The sequence below is a fragment of the Podarcis bocagei genome, assembly GCF_964188305.1.
Source record: "Podarcis bocagei genome assembly, chromosome: 13".
In the NCBI taxonomy this organism is placed as follows: Eukaryota; Metazoa; Chordata; class Lepidosauria; order Squamata; family Lacertidae; genus Podarcis; species Podarcis bocagei.
Genome location: NC_138138.1, coordinates 34,515,689 through 34,542,612, shown reverse-complemented (window position 1 = coordinate 34,542,612; position 26,924 = coordinate 34,515,689). Strand labels below are relative to the sequence as shown.

Sequence of the window (26,924 nt, the reverse complement as noted above, 5' to 3'; positions counted from 1 at the left end):
GTACTGTTTGGCTTGCAACCTCTCCCCCATTCCCAGATGTCGATATGCACTCCTTGACTTCAGAAATTGTATTAGAATGCAATGAGGGGTGTGTGACTATGTTCTACTGTGTTCTTGGCTACATGGGCTTCCTGGCAACTGTCAGTTTCACTGTGGCTTTCCTTTCCAGAAAGTTACCTGACAGTTTCAATGAAGCCAAGTTCATCACTTTCAGCATGTTGGTTTTTTGCAGTGTTTGGTTATCATTTATTCCTTCCTACCTGAGCACAAAGGGAAAACACATGGTTGCAGTGGAGATTTTCTCTATTTTAGCCTCCAGTGCTGGACTGCTGGGTTGCATCTTTGCACCCAAATGTTACATTATTATGCTAAGGCCTGAATTGAATAGCAAGGAACAGCTAATTAGGAGAAAACCTCAAATAATTTAATTGTCCATTTCCCCCCCCGTAAATTTCTCTAAATTATTAAGCTCAAAATGGAATCAAATGTTCCGTAAGAAACCTACTAAATATATTTAGTTTCATAATATTACATGATCCATTTCTTCCGTAGTTGCTACTGAATAGAGAAACAGTTTTTGTCTTCCTGTAAATGTATCCACATCAGCCTCTGAATCAGAAAAAAAATGTATTGATCAGTCTTCTTGGTTTGAGGAGATTTTTCATTCTTTGGAAAGTCCTTGCTTTGACTGAGACAAATATCCTCTGTCAATTCAAGCACCTTTCTCTGACTAAGGAAATACCCCTGGAGACAACTCATTCTCTCAGATGTTTCAGGGCAATGTGGCAATGTGTTCTAATGGTACCTTGCTCATCAAATATAGTGTATGTACAGTTAAATGGTTAGGTATATGGTTCTGTGTTTCTGCTAGCCAGTGTTCACATGGTTCTATAATTTAAGGATGACTAATCTCCTCATAACTTTTATTGAAGGAGAATCCCTTAGGGAAAAAAATAAGAGACTCAAGGAAGGCAATACACATGGACTTCGTCCTTTGTACTATACTATAAGACACAAAACTGAATGCTATTGCATATAAATGAACTGAAAAATATATAAACTACTTTAAGCACCATTTTCCCCACCCAAGTTTTTTCTGCGAATCATTGTATCACCCATTTCTCAATTCAAGTCAATGGAGGAAAGTAGCTCATTTTTAGAGTCTCCATTTCAGTGAAGGGGTGAGTGGGTAACAAAGCTTCATTTGTAATCATTCTAATTTTGTCCTGAATAATAACTTGAACTGGAAAGGTGCAGATCAGAACCACAGGCTCTGTTAACAATTCCACGGCCCTTGGAGACTCAAGATTTGGTAGCATGTGGAAGAGCCTTTTTCAGTAGTGACTCCCAAGCTCTGAAAATCCCTCCTTCTGGATGGACACCTGGCACCTATGTTGTACACATTTTGGAGACATGTAAAGGTGCAACTATTCATCCAGTGTTTTGGGAATGGCTGAATGTGAGCTTTCCCTTCAGAATCTGATGCTGTATTATTTTACCTTGGCTTGGAGTTTTATATCTGTATTTTTAGATATGACTGTATTTTTATTCTTATTGTACCTGGTTCTGATAGGGAAAGCAGTAAAAATATTTATATCAAATAAAAAAACAACAAAATAAACATATGAAAGATATACATTGCCTACTGCTGTTTTGAAGAAAGGCAGCCCTAACATCAAACACTTTTCCTTCCTGAAGCTGAATGCTGGAAAATACAGGGATCACACAAAAAAAGCATTCCTTCAGACAGCATGTGTATTATTAAATTGGCTGCGAAAAGAAGTGGTAATGTCATCAACTTGAAAGGCTTTAAAAGAGGATTAGACAAATTTATGGATGATAATTCTGTCAATGGCTACTACCCACAATTGCTATATTATACCACTGTCAGAGGCAGTATACCTCTGATACTAAGTGGAATCACACATGGGGAGAGGACATGTTATCCTCAGGTCCTGCTTACAAACTTCCCATGAGCATCTGGTTAACAAGTGTGAAAACAGGATATTGGACTAATTGAGCCATTAGCCTGACCCAGCACAATCTTCTTATGTTCCTTTCTGGCTCTGGAGAAAATTCTAGTTACTCTTGTGTGATTTCCCTACTATGTGTCACTCCCAACCCAGGTGTCCCTTGGTATCTAATTGAGTGAAAGAAGAAGCGGCAATTTGAATGTGTCAAATCGGTTTACTTCTGCAACTCCAGAGGGAATGTTCAACTTTAAATTGGTGGTTATTTTTCCTTTGATTGTGAAAAGGATAGTAATTAACTCTACTGTTTTCCAATACCCCAGTACAATAGCAGTGGCCTTTAGCAAAGCTAATAATACAGCCTGTGAAGAATGGTATAAAAAACCCCTCCAGAAATCAGAACTGGGTCTAAGGGGGTAAAATTAGACAAAGCTGTATCAGTCTGATTTCAGATACTTTATATTTTAGTCCTGGGCCTTTAGAGATGGATAAAAGAGGAGTATCTGATGCTAGAGGCAACAGATCTACCAGGATGGTGTTATTAATTGCCTTGCTTTTGTTATTGCTTCCACACATGGTATGTAAGTCTCATATCAATAACTGCATGCTTGCTGATCCACACTCTCCACTTCATGAGTATCATCAGAGAGGAGACTTCATCATTGGAGCCATTGCTTCCCATGCTTTCATCATCTCTGGTGCAATAACTTTTACCCAAGAACCCCCACCACCTTTGTTTGAAGAGCTTGCATAAGAATTTTACTTTTTCTTAATAAAACAACTTCCTATGAACCTGTATTGCTTTTCTTCTTTTTGCTTTGTGTACTGAAGGGTAATAAGAGAATAGTGAAGTGTAAGAAGAAGTTGGGATTTACAAAAGAAATAAAAGAATTAAATTCAAAGAAGACAGTAGTATGGGTTTTAACCTCTTCCCTGACAACGTTGTGCTAAAATGCATGCAGGAGTATTAGGAGAGCGAAGAGTTAACAATATAAACAGAAATTTAGATTGTACTGGGGAAATGGTAAAAAAGTTGATGTATCATACATTTGGATGGTGCAAAAATCTATTTAAATATAGTGTTGTTTTCTAAACTAAATCTGAACGGAGAGAGGGTCTCCACCTCTTTGTCGACTGGCACAGAACCTGTGCTGTCTTGATGACTTTCTTAATGGACATCACCTTCTTTTTTTCTTCCTAATCATCCTTCTCCCAGGAAATTCTCTTGTCAGGAAACTGGCCTGGCTTGTATGTTAAAAATGACTTGATCCAGGAATAAGTGGGGTCCAGGAATTAGAAGGAGGGGTGTTCAGGAATTCAGCAAACCCCCATAGCTCATAACCAGGGTTGTAGCTAGGGGGTGGTGAGGTGGGCCCCCGCCAGGGGCGCAGGTGATGGAGGGGTGCAAAATTAGCTAAAATATGTCCATAAATATTGAATATTGAATATTGTTCCATAAAAATGGTTTTAAATATAGGGTGAATGGAATGGGTGGAAGGGGGGGGGAGTTTGGAAAAGTGGAAAGAGGAGCTAATTTGTACATGGCTATGGGGGTCAATCTGGATGGTTCTGCCAAGGGCGCAAGATTCCCTAGCTATGGCTCTGCTCATTACACCATGTTCTGAAACATATTCTGAAAAACACAGATATTATTTGGGCTTTTCCTTTATTACATATACTACCTTAGGATATAGATTTGCTATAAAGAAGGGTTGCATCTATATACCATAATAAAGAACAATGAAGTAGATGTAGAAGACCACTGCAAAGATTTTACAAGGCCTGGCATTTCCTTATGATTAAAAATGCATCTTTAATTGTAGTGTCATTCCTAAGAATTATCAACATATCCTGGCATTGGCTTTTGCAGTAAAGGAAATTAATGAAAACCCTCAGATCTTACCCAATATCTCTTTGGGTTTTCATATCTATGATAGCTATTTCACTGCTAAATGGACATATCATGCCACAATTCTTCTAATATACACCCTGAGAAGATTTGTTCCCAGCTACAAGTGTGATGTTCAGAATAACTTGTTTGGAATCATTGGAGGGCTAGACCCCTTAACCTCACTTCATGTTGCAAACATTGTGGACATTTACAAGATTCCACAGGTAGGATATATTTGTATGTTGTCCATATGTCATATTTTTCTGATTTGTTGATTTGGAGAGAGAATGATATGGGTGAATTTGGAATATATACATGGGTGTTAATTTATGGTTTTTGGCCTTAGCAACCGGTCTATTGCATTGGAAATCTTGCACTTCCACTTATAGGGTTATTGTAAAGATTGTTGACAAAATATGTGAAAATGAAGACTGAAAAGTAATACATGTAAATGGCATTGTCATTGCATCTATTCCCCCATTTGCACCCATTTATCTTTAGCTTATATATGGTTCTGCTCCAGTGATGAATGACAAAACTCCTGGCCTTCCCTTCTATCAGATGGCTCCCAAGGAAACGCTTCAGTATGAGGGAATTCTGTCTATGCTCCTGCAGTTTAGGTGGATGTGGATTGGACTCCTTACTTTCAATGATGAGAATGGAGATAGATTTCTGCAAACTGTATTGCCACTTTTTGCCAAGAGTGGCATCTGCTTTGCCTTCATACAAAGGAGTCAAACATTTTCTTTTGTCACAAAAATTAATGATATGATGAAAAGGGGGGCAAAAATACACGATGCCATCATTGATAGTAATGCCAACGTAGTAGTGCTTTATGGCGAATCTTACACCATTGCACTTTTGAGGTGGTTTCCATATTTGTCAGAGCAAGAAAATATAAGAAATAAACCCAAAGGCATAGTATGGATAATAACAGCCCAGGCGGACCTCACTTCAATGGTCTACCAGAGGACATGGGATACAGAAATAATCCATGGATCTCTCTCATTTACAATTCACTCCAATGATTTGCCAATATTTCAACAATTTGTTGCCAGCAGAAACCCATCCAGCACAACAGGAGATGGTTTTATCAAGGATTTCTGGCAACAGACCTTTGGGTGTGTTTTCCTAACTGCAGATGCAGGAGAGGTGAATGGAGATATTTGTACAGGTGAGGAGAAGCTGGAGAGTCTTCCTGGGACCTTTTTTGAAATGATTATGACTGGCCACAGCTATAGCATCTACAATGCTGTCTATGCATTGTCTCACGCTTTGCATGCTATGTCCTCATCTAGAGTCAAACATGGTGCAATGGTGGACAAAGGACAGAAACATCAGAAGCAACACTTGTGGCAGGTAAAGTGTCATATCTGTGGTTGTAAGAGCAGGATTTAAATTGCCTAGCCATCTTCCCAAATTCAGTATGGGTTCAAACCCCATGTTAGACAAAAATATCTCTGCATTGCAAGGGATTGGGCTACATGACCCTCATGGTCTCTTTCAGCTCTATGAATCTGTGATTCCTAAAAGCTCCTAATATGGCAAATAGTTCATGGAACCAAAATATACTGGGTGTTGTGTGTGTTTTGTCTATGAAGTTTTAAGACCCCTTGTGTACAATGTTATTTTTTTATTCATGTGTTATCCCATGTGTGCTTAAAACAGCCCCCCCCATAACAATGAGTTTAGTTTTATTTTAATTTATTGTATTTCGATATCAATTCACTTTATGAAGTAAAAATGCAGAAAAATAAATGATATCATGCAGATTTTACATACTAGAAGTATTCATCTAGAGGACAAGTAATCTAAAACTAGAAAATATATAGTAAAAACCATTGCTGGCCCCACCAAATATGAGTTGAATTTACTTTTAGCTTATTTCTGTGTGTGTGTGTGTGTGCGTGTGTGTACTGTACACACACGATCAATCACTCCACACATCCAGCACAAAATACACATGAAAATATATGCAATGAAGGGAAGGGAATGGCAAAAGAAAGGAATTTTCAATCATCTAAGGCAAATATACCTCACTCTGCGCTTATTTTCTAACTTCACCTTTTACTCTTCACTTCAGCTCCATCATTTTCTGAAAGGTGTATTTTTTAACAACAGTGCTGGGGATAGTGTCTCCTTTGACCAGGATGGGGAATTAGCAGCTGGATTTGATATTATTAATTGGATTTTTTCCTCCAACCAGTCCTTTAGTAAGTTGAAAGTTGGGAGGGTGAATCCGCAGGCTCCTCCAGATCAAGTGTTCACCATCAACAAGGATATCATAACATGGCACAGGGGCTTTAACCAGGTACGGTTGATTGTCAATGACTTGAGAAGCACACTGCATACTCAGTTTTGAAGAAAGATTTCCCTAACTATAGATGTTCGGAATACCACTGGTTTAAAATAATTGAAATGAGTTTAGATTAGCCCAGCAGCAATATACTAACTCCCGACTACCAAGGATTCTCATTACAGTACTTCAACTTCCCCATCTTTTATCAGCTTCAGTTTCTTCACTGACCTTATTTACAGCAAGTGCATAATTTATCTGGAGACTAGATATCAACAGCATAGTTTGCAGTGTAGCAGGGAACTCTTAGCAACTATACAACTACACCTTTCATACCTTTTGTGATAAGGATCCATATTTCTATAACCAAGGGTATTCAGAGCAAATACAGGCCAAAGTGCCTGTTGCACCTCACAGTGGAAAGAGTTGAAAATGAAACTAGTTGGATGTATCTTTTACTCCCATTATCCCACCTGTCCAGATGAGGAGCAATCAGGATTTCAACATTTCACTGCTGGGTGGGTTGAAGCCAGATAATAGCAGCCTTCATGACAGCTATATAACATGTGGCAGGTCCCCCACATTTTGAGAATTCATAGTTCATTTTCCTTCTGATTATTTTATCCCTTTTTATATTTGGAACATCAGGCCCAGCCTCTTTCTCTATGCACTGAGAGCTGCCATCCTGGTACTAGCAAGAAAGTGAAAGAAGGGGAGCCATTTTGCTGCTATGATTGCATCCCATGTCCAGAGGGAAAGATTTCAGACCAGCTGGGTAAGAAATAGCATGCAGAACCTTATCACAGAGATGCGCCTGACTGCCTTCTCTCCAGTTAGATTCTTAGAAGCTTGGGTAGTTTCTAGAGCACCAGTGAGCAATAATGGATGAAATATTCATAAATCCTGCAATTTTAATATGCAGTTCTCAACCAGTTATATGACCATTGTATTACAATTTATTTGGATTTGCATTTGAAGATAAAAGAACTGTTAAATAGTATTATTCCCTGAGCCTCAAAAAGCTTGTGTCTCTACACACACGAATGCACTCTTCTGATGGACAAGGTATGGAGCTTGAGGGTGCTCTTGGACTCATCAATGCCTGGAGAAGTACAGGTAGTGATGGTGGCCAAGAGTGATTTGTTGCAAGCTCTGACTGGAATGCAAGTAGTAGGTCAAATTATTTCCATGCCAATACACTTAACATGGAACTGGAGAGGATGCAAAATGTGACTAGAAAACCAAACACAAATCTAATTCAACACCGCTAAGTTTCCAGGTCCACACAATGCAATATTCACATGGCTATTTTGCTTAGCGAATAAAACGCTACTGGGTTGCTGCCACCAGAGCTAGATGTGGAACCCCATCACATGACTATTTTGAAGACATTTTAGAAAGTTCAAGTAGTTTAGAAGGGTAATTATAGAGAAAGATACATTGGCCAGGTCTCCCCTTGATTCAACAAGCTGGTTTGGGCTATTAAAAAGCCTACATTGGATTTGGCTAGTGGGCTGGATTGTTTTCTGAACTACCTCCTTATGTGACAACAAGGACATGGGTGTTGCTGTGGTCTAAACCACTTAGCCTCTTGCTGATTGTAATGTCGTTAGTATGAATCCACACGACGGGGTGTGCTCCTGTTGCTCTATCCCAGCTCCTGCCAACCTACCATTTCGAAAGCATACCATTGTGAGTAGATAAATAGGTACAGCTGTGGTGGGAAGGTAAACAGCATTTCTGTGTGCACCAGAAGTGGTTTAGTGATGCTGGCCACATGACCCAGATAGCTGTTGGCAGACAAACGCCGGCTCCCTCGGCCTGAAAGTGGAGATGAATGGCACACCCCATAGCCAAGTTCAACTGAACTTAACCATCCAGTGGTCCTTACCTTTACCTTTTACCTTCCCTTCCCTTTTACCTTACCCTTCCCTTACGTGACAAGTTTGACAAGTGGGGGAGGGGGAATTCATCACTCAGTCAATGCTATCACAATGTTTTCAGGTGACCCAATTTTCCAGGATGAATTATTAGCTAATCCTCATTACAAAGCAGAGCACATGAAAGTCCATACTATCAGCTCTGCACGGGACTGATTAGCACTGCTTACAAATTCTCATTGACCCAGCCTCATCTTTACCTGATTTATCTCAGATGTACGGCAGGTAGATAATAAATCATAGAATCATGGAGTTGGAAGGGACCATGAGCATCATCTAGTCCAACCTCCTGCAATGCACAACGTGGGGCTTGAACCCATGGCCATCAGGTTAACAGTGAAAGTCCTGTGAACTAAACACAGAGGTCTGGTGAGCCAAGATGACCATGGGTGAGAGGTTCCCCACCCATGCTATAGATGAACTTGATCTCAATTCTATCAGAAAGAATTTAGCTCATATACAGTTAAGAACAGTGGGAAGAACATTGTATGTCATTGTGCTTTCTGATATTTTTACTTTTTGAGATGAAGACTATATCTTTTCTTTCTCAGATATGAATGACTGCCATAAATGCACAGAGGGAAATTATCCAAACAGAAACCAGAATTCATGCATTGTCAAGCATATAAGCTTTCTGTCTTACAAGGAACCTTTGGGGCTTACTTTAGCCTCTCTTGCTTTTTGCTTTTCTTTGATTGCAGCTTCAGTGCTTGTAATATTTTTGAAACTCCATAATACTCCAATTGTCAAAGCAAACAACCGGGAGCTCACTTATACTCTCCTCATCTCCCTCCTGCTCTGTTTCCTTTGTGTTTTGTTGTTCATTGGACAACCTAATAAGGTGACCTGTCTCATCCGACAAGCTGCTTTTGGCATCATCTTCTCAGTGGCTGTATCTTGTGTTCTGGCAAAAACCACCATAGTAGTTCTGGCTTTCATGGCCACCAAACCAGGATCCAAAATGAGGAAATGGGTGGGGAAAACACTGGCCAATTCTATTGTTTTCTCCTGCTCCCTTATTCAAGCAAGTATTTGTATTTTATGGCTAGCAACATCTCCACCATTCCCAGATGCTGACAGACATTCAATAATGGATGAAATTGTACTAGAGTGTAATGAAGGATCTGTGATTATGTTCTACTGTGTCTTGAGCTACATGGGCTTCCTGGCAATTGTCAGTTTAATTATAGCATTCTTTGCTAGGAAGCTGCCTGACAGTTTTAATGAGGCCAAGTTTATCACTTTCAGCATGTTGGTCTTTTGCAGTGTTTGGTTGTCCTTTGTTCCAACTTACCTGAGTTCTAATGGAAAATACATGGTAGCCGTGGAAATCTTTTCAATCTTAGCCTCCAGCCTTGGCTTGCTGGTTTGCATCTTTCCCCCAAAATGTTATATAATTGTGCTGAGACCTGAGCTGAACAACAAGCATCAGTTAATCAGAAGAAAATCTGAAGGGGTTTAGTCATGTGTGCATTTTGTTAAATCTGTGTATTATGTGTGCATTTGCAACATTTTGCAAAAATTTTGCATCTTTACCTTGAGGCCTAAACTGAATAATAATAACTTGCATCTAATAGGAAGGAAGTATTGAAGAATGCAAATGTTTGTTCATTGAGCTTTACTTTGCAATCCAGGGAGGAGAGGCTAAAAGTCCTGAGTTTCCTCTTAACCATTGCTTGATACAACTTTCTCAAAGCTGACCTTTGTTTTAATGTCCCATTGGAAAACTGAATCAAAATTAAAGGAAAACTGTGATGTAAAAATATTGGTGCACATGTGTGTGCGCGCACGCGCATGCCTGGGAACACACGCACGCACATGCACACACTACAGAAATTACTCTCAGGTGGTTTCTAGTGACCAGATGAGGTAAACATGCATTGCCTACTATGAGGCAAAGCGAGGTGGAAGTTTGCCATGTCTCCCTCTCATGCAAGAAGTAAAACCAGTCTTTCAATCTTTCCAGAAAAATCATTTCCAAATCAGTCAAATCCCATGTTCAAGGATTTAAATCTCCCCTCTGGCTCTATGACAAGAACATTTAATGTATTTTCCTTGCTTTGGGTCAATCCAAGCCTACATCACAATTTCCTATTCCAACTAAGTACAAAATCAAAAATTCTGTTAACATACAACAAAAATTTTTTTAAAAAATAAGAAATGCTACATAGAATCCCTACGTTTGACTTGGTGGGTTCCTTAGCCTTTAATTATCATAAAGGTTGTAATTAACTTGGACGTTTGTCTCAAAAAGCAGACACAAAAATACCAAATCACTAGGGACATTCAGTTAACAGTAAAAACAACTGTCAAAAAAAACCTCCCTCATGTGAAGGATAATTCCATAAATATATGCTCTATATTTCAGATACAGGTCTATGGACTAGGGACAGGAGCACATATACCAATAATGTCACTAATATTTGAGTTTAGGGATCTAGATTTCATTATTGATAGAAGACTATCTGAACATTCAGATCAGAGCATTGCAATCATAGAGATGTTCCTGAAAGTGTTATAGATGGAACTGGGAAATCTGCATATATAAAGGAATGATTAGCATATGTAATCAGTATGGTGATACTAGTGACTTTGCTTCTGGTAATGCTTCCTCAAATGGCATGCAAGGCTCACATTCTTAAGTGCAGGTTCCAATATCCACACCAACCTTTCCACAAATATCATCAGGATGGAGACCTTATAATTGGCGCCATTGCTTCTCAGAGCTTCATTGTCTCCAGTTCAATAGACTTCACAGAAGAACCCCTCCCAACACTACATGAAGAGTTTATGTAAGAAATTATAAGTTTATTTTCATTTACTTACTTTTCACCCTTTCTTCGGGGGGGGGGGTATCAAAGTGAGGTCAGATCCAGGACCTTACCTTAATTGTGTACAGCCCCATAAGATGTGCTAGTATCCCTGTTAAAGAATGGTCCTTCGGCACCAGAGAAAGTGCATTTATCCCTTTCTCACATGCCATTTTCTAAATCTGAGCTAACTACCCTTGTAGCATGTGAAGATGCACTATTTGAAAGGGGGGCAGTGTTCTGAATCTGATTTCTCCATTTTAACTCCTATTAACATTTTAAAAATTAAATTACATTCTGCTCAAGGATTTTGCCCCATACCCTGTAAGAGAAAACCCATAAACAGTTGCATTTGCTGTAAATATCACAACTTTGTAAATGAGTGTAGAAGATCTGGAGAAAAGCAACAAAAGTGGGGAATGAACTCGTGTGGGAGACAAAGAGCATACTCATGCCTTTTACTCATCACTGTTCAACAGCCCAGCTCACTTTCAGCAAATGAAAGCAGCTGCTACCATCTAATTCTTCATGTCAAAGACCTGCATATTAAAGCATATTAGTTCCTCCATCCAGTTTTATTACATTTTCTTCAGAGGCAGATTTAAGGGAGTGCAACTGGACTGTGAATGGGGTACAGGAGGCAGTGTACATGGCCCTTCACCAAAATTTCTGGGTGCCCAGCCCCTTCATGGGGAATTTTGTGGGTGCTTGGGCACCCAGGGAGTGCAGTCAGGGAGTTGGCACCTGTACCTATCTGTTTTAGGTAAATTCAATAAAAAAATTAAATAATAATACATTGGGTGATGAATGCTGCTAGTAGAATAGATCACAATTGCAAAGGGTAGATATGTGTGAAATAGGTTAATTTCTTGCAGTCTACTCTAAATGGTAATTTGCGAAGTATCTATAGCACACCGCATCTTTTGACGAAATCATTGATACTATCATCTGCTCAATATTCTAATATATCACTTTAGAATAAGATTAATTCAATAAAGGATGTCTATATGCTGTAATTGTAAAGAAAGGCAGATTTTAAAGAGTGGCATTTTGTCATTGTTATATTTTTGTGATACAAAATTCAGCTCTCTTTTCCTAGCGTAGTACCAAAGAATTACCAGCACATCCTGGCCTTGGCCTTCGCAGTAAAGGAGATAAATGAAAACATTATGATCTTGCCCAATGTCACCTTGGGCTTCCACATTTATGACAGCTATTTCAATGCAAAGTCAACCTACCATGCCACAATGTTACTTACATCTACGCTGGAGAGATTTGTCCCCAATTACATATGTGATGTCAGGAATAATCTAATAGCAGTCATTGGGGGACTGGACTCCCATATCTCCCTTCATGTGGCAAATGTTTTGGATATTTACAAGATTCCACAGGTAAAATGTATGTCTTGTGGTTGTAGTTGTTTTGTTCTAGCAGCACAGAGTGCATGGCAAAGAACAGATAAGGCAAGTCCACACCCCAAGGAACTTCCTGTGCAAAATGGATGCAGAGCAATGGGTTAAATTGTGACATAGTTAGAAAGGGGAATAATATGTGATGAACTCTGTTACTCATACTTTTTCATAGTTGCAGTAAGGACAAGGGAATGTTCGAAAAGCTTCCTGGAAAAGGTGAAATTTGAGGATGAAATTACGAGAGATAAAGAAGGTTGTTGCATGCAGGAAAGCACAAATGAATCATGGGGGGGGAGAGTTTCAGTAAAGAATATTTTTGAATGACTGCAGGTGATGATGCTCGGAAAGTGATGGTCAAAGGAAGAAGCTACTAAGAGGTCTATTTTTTTGCACTTCAAACAAAACAAAACAAAAATCCCTGGAACTCCAACTACCTCTGTTCATAGTCTTTTTGTTTGCTTGCTTGTTTCACTTCTTTCTCCCCCCCCCCCAAGAGAAAATATTTTTTTTAATTTTTGATTTTGACAAAATAATAATAATTAATAAATAAGAATAAAAGTTTGCACCCCACCACCAAGACCATTCCATTGTAAGTATCCAGCCTCCCCAAATTTCAACACCTCTTGCAATGGTTTGACCCCTTTCCATTTTAACAATACAAATTCTACAAACACCTTCCACAGGTCCTCAAAATAATCTCTCCTGCATATTCCCCTTCTTACCTTAATGGCACATGTTAATTTATCCTTAATAGCTATATCCCACATCTCTTTATGCCATTCTTCCATTTTATATTCTGCTTGCCCCTTCCACTTCCTAGCTATCACAATTCTTGCAGCTGTCAATAAATTTGTGAGCAAGTCCTTTATAGCCTGCAAACCTTCCACCCCATTGTAAATTGATAATAATGCTACCTCCGAAATTTCAGCCAGCTTTAACCCAGTGATTTCTGTTATCTCCTTAAACACCATTTGCCAGAAAAATTGTACATATTTACACCCCCACCATATGTGAAAATAATTTCCAATTTCCTGGCATCCCCTCCAACATAACACCAAATATTCCTTGTTTATTTGATTTAATCTGGCTGGTGTTAAATACCATCTCCAAACTAATTTCTAATAATTTTCTTTTATTCTTATAGGTAACATTTTCAATGCACGATTCTCCCATATTTCCCCTCAGCTTTGACAATCTATCTGCCCTGTTGTCTCCTTTCCCCTCACCTCTGTTAATTGATCTTCTTGATCCTCCATTTCTACTAATATTTTATAAATTTCCCTGGTTTCCCCTTTTATAACTGTATTTTCTTCTTTATCTCCCCCTTTATAATCTCCCCCCAATTTTGTATATTCTTTGCAGTTCTTGTTTTCCCTTAACCACTTCTTTGACAGTTGCTCCAGTTGTACAGTATACACTTAAACCAAATTATTTTACTTTCTGTTAGAGCTTCTCTTATTTGCTTTCTCCCCCAATCCTTTATTTTAAATATTTTCTTCTCTTTCGCTTCTTTTTCAATTTCCTTTTTTCAGTTTACTGGGAAGTCTTCTATCATCACCACCGGAGCTGGTGGGGAATTTGCTGATATAAATTTTCCTTTATCTTTTGCCCATATCTCAATGGTATTTTTTAATAAGGGATTTTTAATCTTCTGCCACTATTGCCTATTTGGTTTGATAAAAAAATATATTCACTAACTCCTCCCTCATTTCCTGTGTGAAACTATCTAACCATTCTAACACTCCTTGTTCTGTTATCCCATCTATGATATATCTTAACTGATTTCCTATATAATATAACTTCATGTTGGGGAGACCCAGTTCACCTGTTTTCTGGGGTTTATACCATCTTCTTTTATTAATTCTAGGTTTCTTATCCCCAATACAAAAATTATTGATCATACTTTGCCAACCCTTTATTTATGTCTCCAATATCTTAATGGATAACATTCTAAATAAAAATATATATATTCTAGACAAAATTTTCATTTTAATTATCGGTATTCTTCCAAACCATGAAAGCTTAATTTTCTTATATTCCTCCAGCTTTTCCTTAATTTCACTCTTTAATTTATTAAAATTCTCTTGTTACCCGCATATTTTCCAATGGATTTTTGATTGTTTACAAGGTGGCATCTGCAAATAAGCTTATTCTCTCTTTTCCTTTATTGCTTATTTCTTTTATATTTCCACCTTCTCTAATTATATTTGCCAGAGTTTCAATGACCAATACAAATAAAATTGGGGAAAGGGGGGCATCCTTGTCTTGTGCCCCAGGCTAGTGTTATTTGTTCTCTTATACCGTCATTCACTACGATGTTTGTAGTCTTATTGGGCTCTTCATGCTCTGTCTCTGTCTCTCTGATGACTGCATTGATTTAACAATGAATAAATGGAACTAATGGGAGTGGTGAAGTGCCCAATCCGAGTCTCCCTTCAATGTGGAACCAATAGATTGCCAAAGGGAAGCCACAGCTCTCTCCATCTCAGTACCAAATATTTAGAAGAAATGTTTAAAGTGTACACCTACTTTGCAGGGTAACTGTAAAGACTATTCATATCAAGCTATGGAATTTCTTTGGATACCTGAGAGTTTTACAGAAATGTTATTATCTTCTTTTCAGTCTCTACTCTTCATTTATCTTTAGCTAATATATAGCCCTGCTCCAGTGATGAATGATAAGACTCCAGGCCTTCCATTCTACCAGATGGTCCCTAAGGAAGTCATTCAGTATAAGGGGATTCTCTATTTACTTTTGTATTTTGGGTGGAAGTGGATTGGACTCATTGTTATGGATACCTCAGATGGAGAAAGGTTTGTGCAAACTGTGGTTCCAATGTTTTCCCAGAATGAGATCTGTTTTGCTTTTATAGAAAGAATTCCAACATTGACTTTTGTCACAGACATTAAATACGCGATGGAAGATGGTGCAAAAATACATGATAAAATGATGGGCAGCAAAGCCAATGTCATAGTGGCCTATGGAGAATCTTACTCCATGGCTTTTTTCAGATATCTTCCATATCTATCACAGCAAGAAAGCATGGCAAATAAACCAAAAGTGTGGATAGCAACAGCCCAGGTGGAACATACTGCATTTGTTATTCAAAGGACTTGGGATGATGAACTATTCTATGGTGCTCTTGCCTTCAAAATTCACTCCAGTGAACTCCCACTGTTTCACCAGTTTGTTCAGAGCACAAACCCATCCAGCACCACAGGAGATGGTTTCATAAGGGACTTTTGGCAAAATGCCTTTGGCTGTGTATTTCCAAATCAAGCTCCAGATGAACAGATGGAGGATATCTGCACTGGGAAGGAGAAACTGGAAAGTCTTCCTGATTCTTTTTTTGGGATCAGCATGACTGGTCACAGCTACAGCATCTACAATGCTGTCTTTGTTGTGGCCCATGCTTTACATAAAATGTCATCATCTGTACACAGATCAGTGATGAAGGAAGGTGGACAGATCCTTCACAGCCAACTGCCATGGCAGGTAATGAACTTGACATTGTCAGATAAAACACAATATTATGGAGATGTAGTAGTTCATGAACTGTGACTAAATGTTTGCTGGTTTCCCCCCTGTAGTCTCCATTTCATCTTCATTCCAGAAATGAATTTGTATTATTTTCCTTCCTTGAAATGACAAACAAATTAATTAATTAATTAATTTTTATGGTGGTTGGCTGCTCAAATAAGTCTTAGAAAAATTAAACTTCATTGGAAAATACTCTTTCCTATGAGGTTTCCCTGTTGAGGTGGAGGTAAAGTAATTGTGCACATTTGTGTGCCTGTGGAGGGGATATCTGTGCTATTTAGCATTAACTTTAAGATTAAGAATTGGCCTTTTCTCCTTCCATTTAACACACTCCCACCCCCCAAAATAGCAACAGACTCATAAACATGCAAAGGCATTTATACAAATCTAGAATGTGGCCAAACTTGGAATACTCTATACTCGAACTTGCTTCCAGAAGAAGTAGTGATCGATGTTCTTCTAAATGTAGGTCCATTATTCCCTGAGAAGTGTCTCATTTAACAACAGTGCTGGGGACAAGGTTTCCTTTGACCAGAATGGACAGCTAGTAGCTGGATTTGATGTTATCAACTGGGTTAGTTCCTCAAACCAGTCTATAGTGAAAGTTGGGAAGATGGATCCTGACCAAGTATTTACCATCAACAAAGATGCCATAACATGGCACAGCTGGTTTAACCAGGTAAAAGGCATCCATCAGCAATTTGTTAGCTGCTCTTTGATAGCTTTGTAAGTGCTAAGTCACCATCATGTTGTCTAAAATTTATTTTAAACATGAGCAAAAGAAATATATATGTATAGAAACATACAGCAACTGACCATCTGAAATAGAATTTTATTGATTTTGTATATGCGATGAGCCTGTTATAGTGTTCCAGGACTCGTACAATATTGTGGGATGAAGCCATAACATAATCAACTTCATGTAGTTTTCATATCAAAAGGCTTTCTCTCTCTTATTTATGATTAGGCCCAGCCTCTTTCTGTATGTACTGAGAGCTGCCATCCTGGTACTAGCAAGAAAGTGAAGGAGGGGGAGCCATTTTGCTGCTATGATTGCATCCCATGTCCAGAAGGGAAGATTTCAGAACATGAGGGTAAGATTGGGTACAAAGATTGGATGCAATCCAGGAAAGCTTATTTTATTCTCTACTGTTTGGAATGGATATGAACTAGACAAAAAATAAATACAATCTGCACATTTTTGTGGAATCATACATCCAGCGCCGCAACCCCAGAGTTGGCCACGACTGGACCTAATGGTCAGGGGTCCCTTTACCTTTACCTTTACTTTACATCCCTCCTTATAGTCAAAATAGCTTTCATCAGGTGTTCTGCCTGGATACTTGAAGGCAAACAAATGTATAGAGGTGGGGGCATGATTGTTGTCCCCACAGAAATATCAGCATATAAACCTCCTCCACTCTTGACCTTTGTGTGATCAACAGGAAGCTCTAAAAGTGGTTTCTGAATACATGCTTAAAAACCATGCTTAAAAACTGGAACCCTCATAAAGTAGCATTCATTTTCATGAGGGTACTTGAAACATAGGAGCCAACTCCAGGGCACTCTGGGTGCTCGGGCACCCACAATAATAAAATTGTGGGGCCAGACATCCACAAAGACAATGAGAAAAGCGGGAAGCAGCAGCAGTGCTTTCTTTGGGGGGGAATTGTCATCGCGTCACTCCTTGGTGTGTGGAGTGCCTCAGGGTGCGATTCTCTCCCCGATGCTTTTTAACATCTTTATGCGCCCCCTCGCCCAGCTTGTCCGGAGTTTTGGGCTGGGTTGCCATCAGTATGCTGATGACACCCAACTCTATCTGTTGATGGATGGCCATCCTAACTCGGCCCCAGACACACTGACCAGATGTCTGGAAGCTGTGGCTGGATGGTTACGTGGGAGCCGGTTGAAGTTAAATCCTTCGAAGACAGAGGTCCTCTGGCTGGGGCGGGACGATATGGGATCGAGGGGGCAACTCCCATCTCTTGCGAGGGTGCAATTAGTGCCAGCACCGTCCGTTAAGAGTTTGGGTGTAATCTTCGATACCTCCCTCTCTATGGAGGCGCAGATTACAGCTATAACAAAGGCGGCATTTTTCCATCTCCGCCAAGCTAAGCAGTTGGCCCCTTATCTCTCTCGCCCTGACCTAGCCACTGTGATCCATGCGACGGTCACCTCCAGACTGGATTATTGTAACTCGCTCTACGTGGGGCTGCCCTTGAGACTGACCCAGAAACTCCAGCGGGTGCAGAATGCCGCGGCGAGACTCCTTATGGGGTCTTCGCTGCGAGATCACATTCATCCGGTACTATACCAGCTGCACTGGCTCCCGGTGGAGTACAGGATCAGGTTTAAGGTGCTGGTTTTAACCTTTAAAGCCCTATACGGCCTAGGACCCTCGTACCTACGGGACCGCCTCTCCTGGTATGCCCCACAGAGAAACCTACGGTCTGCAAACAATAACACCCTCAAGGTCCCAGGCCTCAGAGAGGTTAGGCTGGCCTCAACTAGAGCCAGGGCCTTCTCGGCTGCGGCTCCAACCTGGTGGAACGCTCTGTTACAAGAGACTAGGGCCCTGCGGGACCTGACATCCTTCCGCAGGGCCTGCAAGACAGAGTTGTTCCGCCAGGCCTTTGGTCAGGGCGCAGCCTGACTCCCTCCGCTGGCAACCTGCACAGAATTTTGTTTAATCGGTTGCCATCAATTTGATTTTAACTAACTTTTATAATGAAATATTTTTAGAATGTGTTATTATTTGATTGTTTATTTGATTGTTGTTAGCCGCCCTGAGCCCGGCTTGGCTGGGGAGGGCGGGATATAAATAAAATTTATTATTATTATTATTATTATTATTATTATTATTATTATTATTATTATTATTAGAAGCATTTCAGTTCCACCCTCCACAGGCAGCGTCTTACCCTGCCTCTGAGTCCAAGCTCCTTCCTTTGGAAAAGGGTGCCTCGCTGTCTGCAGAGAGGAGGAGGAGGAAGAAGAGTCGGAGCCCCTGACCACCAAAATGCAGATCCCAGATAGTTAGCATGTGGTCATTTTTCTTATCCACACCCTGGGCTCAGAAGCAACAGCCTCCCTGTGCTTGAATACAATCATGGTTTGAGTGTGGCCTTTTCTTTTGACACATTTCACACATGTTCAGAGGTGCCTGTAACTTATGCTATTGACATTTTGGTGAGATTGATAGTATTAACTGAGAGTGTGGATATAAATAATAACAACATTATGAACTCCATTATGAACTTTGAAAGAGCTACTCTCAGAAAGTTGGGCACACAAACACACACATACACAGCATACATATGGAGTGTGTGTGTGTGTGTGTGTGTGTGTGTGTGTGTCACATATGATAGTTGGGAGATTTGTGACATTTATCCAAGACTGCTAGCAAATATTTTCTTTTTCAGATATGAATTATTGTTACCAATGCACCGATGAAAATTACCCAAATGAAAACAGAGATTTATGCATTCCCAAGGAAGTAAGCTATTTGACTTTTCAGGAACCATTGGGGCTCACTTTAGCCTGTTTGTCTCTTTCATTTTGTCTGATCACAATTCTCATGCTAGGGACCTTTATGAAGCACCATGACACCCCTATTGTCAAAGCTAACAACCGGGACCTCACCTACACCCTCCTTTCCTCCCTGTTGATCTGCTTCCTTTGTGCTTTGCTATTCATCGGCCAACCTCAGAAGGTGACATGTCTCCTCCGGCAAACTGCTTTTGGCATTATCTTCTCAGTGGCTGTTTCTTCTGTACTGGCAAAGACCATCATGGTGTTTCTGGCTTTCATGGCCACAAAACCAGGATCCAGGATGAGGAAATGGGTGGGGGGAAAACAAGCATATTTAATTGTTGTTTCCTGCTCACTTGTTCAAATGGGCATTTGTACTGTGTGGCTGGTGATATCTCCTCCATTCCCAGATGTTGATACGCAGTCAGTGACTAAAGAAATTATGCTAGAATGTAATGAGGGTTCTGCTATGATGTTTTATTTTGTTTTGAGTTACATGGGCCTGCTAGCTATTGTCAGTTTCACTGTGGCTTTCCTTGCCAGGAAGTTACCTGACAGTTTCAATGAAGCCAAGTTTATCACTTTTAGCATGTTGGTCTTTTGTAGTGTTTGGCTCTCTTTTGTTCCAACCTACTTGAGCACCAAAGGGAAATACATGGTAGCCGTGGAGATCTTTTCTATCCTAGCTTCCAGCTTTGGGTTGCTGGGCTGCATCTTTTTTCCAAAATGGTACATTATTTTATTGAGGCCTGAGCTGAATAACAAAGAAATGCTAATTAGAAGAAAGTGTTGAAAAATTTATCAGTCTGTATCTTTGATTCAGTGGTGTTTGTGCATTCATGAAACATTTGCTTTATGAACAAAGAACATGTGCGTGTATCAAACTCTTTAGTTTCAAATTGGATCAGCATTTTTTCTGGAGTTCCATAAACAACAAGCCCACCTAAAAGCAACATTGTTTAGTCCACATTTTACCAGCTTCCCTGCAAGGATATCACGGGAGAGGTTTGTCAAAAGCCTTACTGAAATCAAGATGCTCTACATCCAGATCATTTCCCAGATCAATCAAGATTGTAACTCTTTCACAAAGTCGGAAGGAAGGAGGGAAAGAGGGAAGGAGGGAAGGAGGGAAGGAAGGAAGGAAGGAAGGAAGGAAGGAAGGAAGGAAGGAAGGAGAAAAAGAAAGAATTGCCTGGCCTGATTTGTTCTTGTAAAATCTATGCTGGTTCTTAGTAATTACAGCATCCTTTCCTAATTGCTCAGAGACCAACTGTTTAATTATCTGTCCTAGGACCAGATCTGTTCTAGAATAAATCTGCCAGTGTTGATTTCTCTCAGTTTCTTGGTTCTCCATTCTTAAATTCAGTTTTCTTTCTTCCCCCTTTTTTTAATATAGTAGATTTTATATAAAAAGGGGAGCTGGATTTTATATTATCAACTGGATTCCCCTCCCCCCACAAAAAACCCCAAATCCTTTCAGATAGTGGAATTTTGCAGGACTGATCCCAAGGCATTTGACAAGGTGCCCCATGATATTCTTGTAAAGAAGCTGGTAAAATGCAGTCTTGACTATGCTACCACTCAGTGGATTTGTAACTGGCTGACTGACCGAACCCAGAAGGTGCTCATCAATGGTTCCTCTTCATCCTGGAGAAGAGTGACTAGTGGGGTGCCACAGGGTTCTTTATCAACGACTTGGATGATGGACTCAAGGGCATCCTGATCAATTTTGCAGATGACACCAAACTGGGAGGGGTGGCTAACACCCCAGAGGACAGGATCACACTTCAAAACGACCTTGACAGGTTAGAGAACTGGGCCAAAACAAACAAGATGAATTTTAACAGGGAGAAATGTAAAGTATTGCACTTGGGCCAAAAAAAAATTGAGAGGCACAAATACAAGATGGGTGACACCTGGCTTGAGAGCAGTACATGTGAAAAGGATCTAGGAGTCTTGGTTGACCACAAACTTGACATGAGCCAACAGTGTGACGCGGCAGCTAAAAAAGCCAATGCAATTCTGGGCCTCATCAATAGGAGTATAGCATCTAGATCAAGGGAAGTAATAGTGCCACTGTATTCTGCTCTGGTCAGACCTCACCTGGAGTACTGTGTCCAGTTCTGGGCACCACAGTTCAAGAACATGTCCAGAGGAGGGCAACCAAAATGATCAAAGGCCTGGAAAGGATGCCTTATGAGGAACGGCTAAGGGAGCTGGGCATGTTTAGCCTGGAGAAGAGGAGGTTAAGGGGTGATATGATAGCCATGTTCAAATATATAAAAGGATGTCACATAGAGGAGGGAGAAAGGTTGTTTTCTGCTGCTCCAGAGAAGCGGACACGGAGCAATGGATCCAAACTACAAGAAAGAAGATTCCACCTAAACATTAGGAAGAACTTCCTGACAGTAAGAGCGGTTCGGCAGTGGAATTTGCTGCCAAGGAGTGTGGTGGAGTCTCCTTTCTTTGGAGGTCTTTAAGCAGAGGCTTGACAACCATATGTCAGGAGTGCTCTGATGGTGTTTCCTGCTTGGCAGGGGGTTGGACTCGATGGCCCTTGTGGTCTCTTCCAACTCTATGATTCTATGATTCTATGAAGGCTTCTCCAGGTCAAGCTTTTATGTTCAATAAGATTGCCATAGCATAGCACAGCTGATTTGGTCAAACTGTCAGCAGTTTGAGTCCTAAGGTCTGATCCTTGAGTTCAGATTGAGTCACTGTCCTGATGTCCAAAATTAAATTCTTTATATTACTTTATTTTATTTTTTTTGCTATATATAAAAACCTACAGTAAAATCCTGAAAATTTAAAATTGGTATTGAACCATGTGTAGTCACAATATGTGACATTAAGTATGCTGTCACAATGAACCACATAATTCTGATAATAATGAGCAAGAATTTAAATGAGCTGGTTTTTCACCAGTAGAAATGGATCTATCAGTTTGTAGAGCTATTTTTTTATTATGGGCCGCTACAAAATTTATTCTCTTCTTCATGGACTATTGGCAATTGACTATTTGGAAGAATGTATTTAAATCTGATGATTCACTACTTTGAAACTATTTTGCTGGGCATCAGCTATATCGTCCCACCATTTATAACACTGACTTGCTTGTATATGATGGTATAGAGTGACATCATCGATTAGTGGCTTGCATGTAGCTTCAAAAAAAGTGCAAAGGTCCAAATCTGAAAGAATCCATGTCCATTTCTCCCAAGGTTGCTATTGTTTCATATGTTGCTCAGGCCCAACCATCCTAGTTCTAGAAAGCAAATGAAGGTGGGGAATATAACCATGGCAGCATTTTGCTACTATGATTGTATCCCATGTCCAGAAGGGAATATTTCAGACCAAAATGATGAGAAATTTAGCATGAAGAGTTATCATGTTTGATCATTGCATGTAGTCCAGTGACGGATATTGTGGCGTTTGCCTCCTAGGTGGGTCATAAGGAAAGGGTTAAATGAGTGAGATGTGATTGGTCAGTGGGAATGCAAGGGAGGAGTAAAAGTTAGAGTGGGAGGTTTTGAAAGTCAGCTGAGGTTTGGGAGTTGAAGAAGGAAGAGGAAGGATTAGGTGTGGGTTGGTGGAGTTGTATTGTGAGAGAGTGAGAGGAATTGTCAGGTGGAGTCAGATAGATAGTTGGGAATAATCAGTTTGAAGTTGTTAGGAACTAAGAGTTAAGAAACTGACAAGAAAAATTAACTGAAACCATTAGCTTGTTCCTACATTTAAAAATAAACTTGATTATTTGTTAATGTTAACAATTGTCTGGACTCCATGTGTCCCTGTGAGAAGTGGGGTGGTGGCAGCGAAGAAAGCAATCACAGTGGTGGCACAGGGTCAATAGACCATCAAATGTCCAGGGGCCCTGTGTGATCGCCACAGATATCTACACCATAGTTTCTTTACTTTCTTGTCTCAAATGTGGTGAATGAATGAATGAACTTTATTACGGTCACTGACCAGGATAAAAAAAACAACATATAAATAAAATAGCAGTTAGGATTTTTTTTTTTAACTGATGAATGTTGGAGCAAATAAGGACAAAGAAACAAGCATAGGATAAAACATCTGAATAAAATACAAGATTAAACACAGATAATGGATGGATAAAATCTGATAATTAAAACAGATAAGAACTAACAAATGTGGTGGAAAATAAATGGCTGGACTGATGTGGGGAGGAAAATCTGCCACATACCCCTTTGGTAAGACATACTGTGAATTGGGCAAATGATTTCAGAGTTGTGGCATCAATTCTCTGGAATGTTATTCTCTTAGAAATGAAGGAGCCATGGCAATATGTTTTTGACGTTTGTTTAAAACCTTCATTTTTCTTCTAAGATTTCCCAAATTAGAACATTTCATCCCTGCAGTTTTTAATGCTTCTTTGGTTTTATGTTTCAATACTGTTTTAGGATTAACTTTATACTTCAATTTATGTACACCATTCTGGTATTTATTGAATGCACTGCAGTTTATAAATTTGTTTGCTTATTCCTTCCTTCCTTTAAATAATGATAGACCTGTCCAGACACTGCAACCTGATTGTCAAAGAAAAAGACAGACAGAGAAGCTGGCCTAAACTAGGGCCACTTTATTTCAGAATAAAACTCATTAAAAACTCCTGCAGAGGAAAAACAGTACTGGAGCAGGAGAACACCTGAACAGAAGGGCGAGGTATAAATAATAAATTATTATTGCAGCCTCTAAGGTGGCCCAAACCCCTGCCTGCAGGAATTGAAGGCTTTGCTCTCCAGCCTGCCTCCCATTCCCAGGCCACACCATGAAGGTGTGTAGGAAAGCCTATGCTGCTACACTTCCCAAGGCTTCATAACTTTATGCCTATGAAGCAATTTAGCCTCAAGGGCTATCAAACTATATCCTACCCCACAGTCCCAGACTAGGGAGCTATGCCCTAATTCCTTAGGCAAGGTTGGGTCGCCCAATGGCTATAGCTATCCAGTTAAGTTCGTTCCCATCCCAAAGTCATCCCCCTTGGCTGATTTTAATTTAAGATCAAAATACCAGCGACCCAGTTCAATTCCAGCTCATGTGTCTGCCTATTGGGACACAATGTGTGGACACAATTTCCCCTTCAAATTGTGTTTCAGAAACTTTGAGAGCAAGTGCGGTGTAGTGGTTAAGAGCGGTAGTCTCGTAATCTGGGGAACCGGGTTCGCGTCTCCGCTCCTCCACATGCAGCTGCTGGGTGACCTTGGGCCAGTCACACTTCTCTGAAGTCTCTCAGCCCCACTCACCTCACAGAGTGTTTGTTGTGGGGGAGGAAGGGAAAGGAGAACGTTAGCCGCTTTGAGACTCCTTAAAGGGAGTGAAAGACAGGATATCAAATCCAAACTCCTCTTCTTCTTCCTCTTTTCTTAAATTTTATGAATGGCATTAGAATGGATCTCCATGATAGACTGGGGTAGAGAGAAAAAAAATATACCCGTTTGAGCAAGGGCCAAATGGGTGGCATGCTTCTGCTTTTTTTTGGGGGGGGGGTATTTTTTCCCTAGGAAAAAGAGATGTCTATGTATAGAGGGCAAGTTTTGAGGCAAAAATGTCCATGTGACTGTTTGGATGTGATACGCTTTTTTTTAAGCTGTCCAACTATCTTTGTTTAGGAATTCCACATGGAATCTTCAATTTTACTTGGTTATTACCTTCCCCTTTAATTATACTGAGGACTGTAATTAATTTTGCTGCTTGTCAAAAACTTCATAGGGATGTAATTGCAGCTTCCACTATTACAATTAATAACACAGTACCTGAGAGCTACTATAAATATACCTCTTAGTTTTCAGAGACAGGGCTAGGCGTAGGAGCTGTGTGTATATGATCACTGATTCTTTGTAATTAGGTTTGTAGATTTCAGACCTGGTACAGGGCTATCATGGAGACATTCACAAAAGACTTGTAAATTTGTACTTGTAGTCAGGATGCTGGCATTATTGGTCTGGCTGCTGGTTCTGCTTCCTCACATGACTTGCAAAGCTCACATGGCTAAATGCAGGCTCCAGTACCCACATCAACCACTTCACAAGTATCATCAGAAAGGAGACCTCATCATTGGTGGCATTGCTTCTCAGAGCTTCATCGTCTCCAATTCAATAGCATTCACTGAAGAGCCCCCTCAAGCACTGCCTGAGGAGTTTGCGTAAGGAGTTCAGTACTTTAATTTTTGTTTGCATGGATACAGTGGCAGACCGTGGACTGTCAAATTTCAGCAGCGCCCTGTTCAATTGTTCATTCATTCATTTATTCATTCATTCATAAATAAATAAATAAATAAAATCATTAAGTGCTGCCCATCTTTTCAAAGGTGCTACATAGGAATATTTCAAAGTAGCCGAATTTGTACAATTGTTATGGGTCTCCAGAAGCTATTTTCTAAATCTGAATTGCCTCTCTGAAATTTTATTGTCCTTTCATGTAAACGTACAGACACCACATACGCATCAGGGACACAAAATTTCCTGAAACTGCCTAGCACAGTGTTGTTCTGCAGTGATATGTAGATTCCATGGTTACATATCATTTGACCTAAGTCTTTAACGGAAGAATCTCTATTTTATCATGGCCAATGTGGAAACGTCTTATAATTTATTTGTAACACAACTGTATACATGTCTACTCAAAGGTTAGTTTTCTTGAATTGAATAGAGTTATTCCCAGTCAACTGGAGGTAGGATTGTAGCCCTAAGTTTTTCCACTGTCCCCTTTGTTGTTGTTGTTTAGACATTTAGTCGTGTCCGACTCTTCATGACCCCCTGAACCAGAGCACGCCAGGCACTTCTGTCTTCCACTGCCTCCCGCAGTTTGGTCAAACTCATGCTGGTAGCTTCGAGAACACTATCCAGCCATCTCGTCCTCTGTCATCCCCTTCTCCTTGTGCCCTCCATCTTTTCCAACATCAGGGTCTTTTCCAGGGAGTCTTTTCTTCTCATGAGGTGGCCAAAGTATTGGAGCCTCAGCTTCACGATCTGTCCTTCCAGTGTGCACTCAGGGCTGATTTCCTTCAGAATGGAGAGGTTTGATCTTCTTGCAGTCCATGGGACTCTCAAGAGTCTCCTCCAGCACCATAATTCAAAAGCATCAATTCTTTGGCGATCAGCCTTCTTTATGGTCCAGCTCTCACTTCCATACATCACTACTGGGAAAACCATAGCTTTTACTATACGGACCTTTGTTGGCAAGGTGATGTTTCTACTTTTTAATTTTTTTTTCCATAATATTTTTTATTACATTTTTTCCAGATAGAGATACACAGTCAGATATACAAAGAAACAAGAATAACAAGAAAAGAAAAGAAAGAAAGATACATCCTTTCAAAGCTTTTTTCAGTCTTCTACCGGACTTCCCCACATCTCCCTCACCGTGCATTCTTAACAATAAAAATATCAGCAAATTATAACCTTGTTTCATGCGTTTCTTTTGTACTTTCAGATAATTGCATTTTAAGTTTAAATTACTTAATATTAATTTACTCTAAAGACAAATATGATGTTATTTTAAACATTTAAA

At 39.9% G+C, this 26,924-nt stretch overlaps 1 protein-coding gene across 1 annotated transcript; it reads left to right on the top strand.

Moving 5' to 3' along the window:
• Positions 1-475: 475 nt before the first annotated feature.
• On the top strand, positions 476-15,881 carry LOC308571796 (vomeronasal type-2 receptor 26-like; the record flags this gene model as incomplete). The annotated part of the gene is made up of 10 exons (XM_081167420.1): positions 476-492; positions 3,794-4,085; positions 4,363-5,220; positions 5,945-6,172; positions 6,806-6,932; positions 8,649-9,553; positions 10,786-10,889; positions 12,007-12,298; positions 13,852-13,941; positions 14,967-15,881. The coding sequence occupies 10 exons, from the start codon at positions 476-478 to the stop codon at positions 15,879-15,881; spliced, it is 3,828 nt and encodes a 1,275-aa protein (XP_081023546.1).
• Between the last annotated feature and the right edge of the window lie 11,043 nt (positions 15,882-26,924).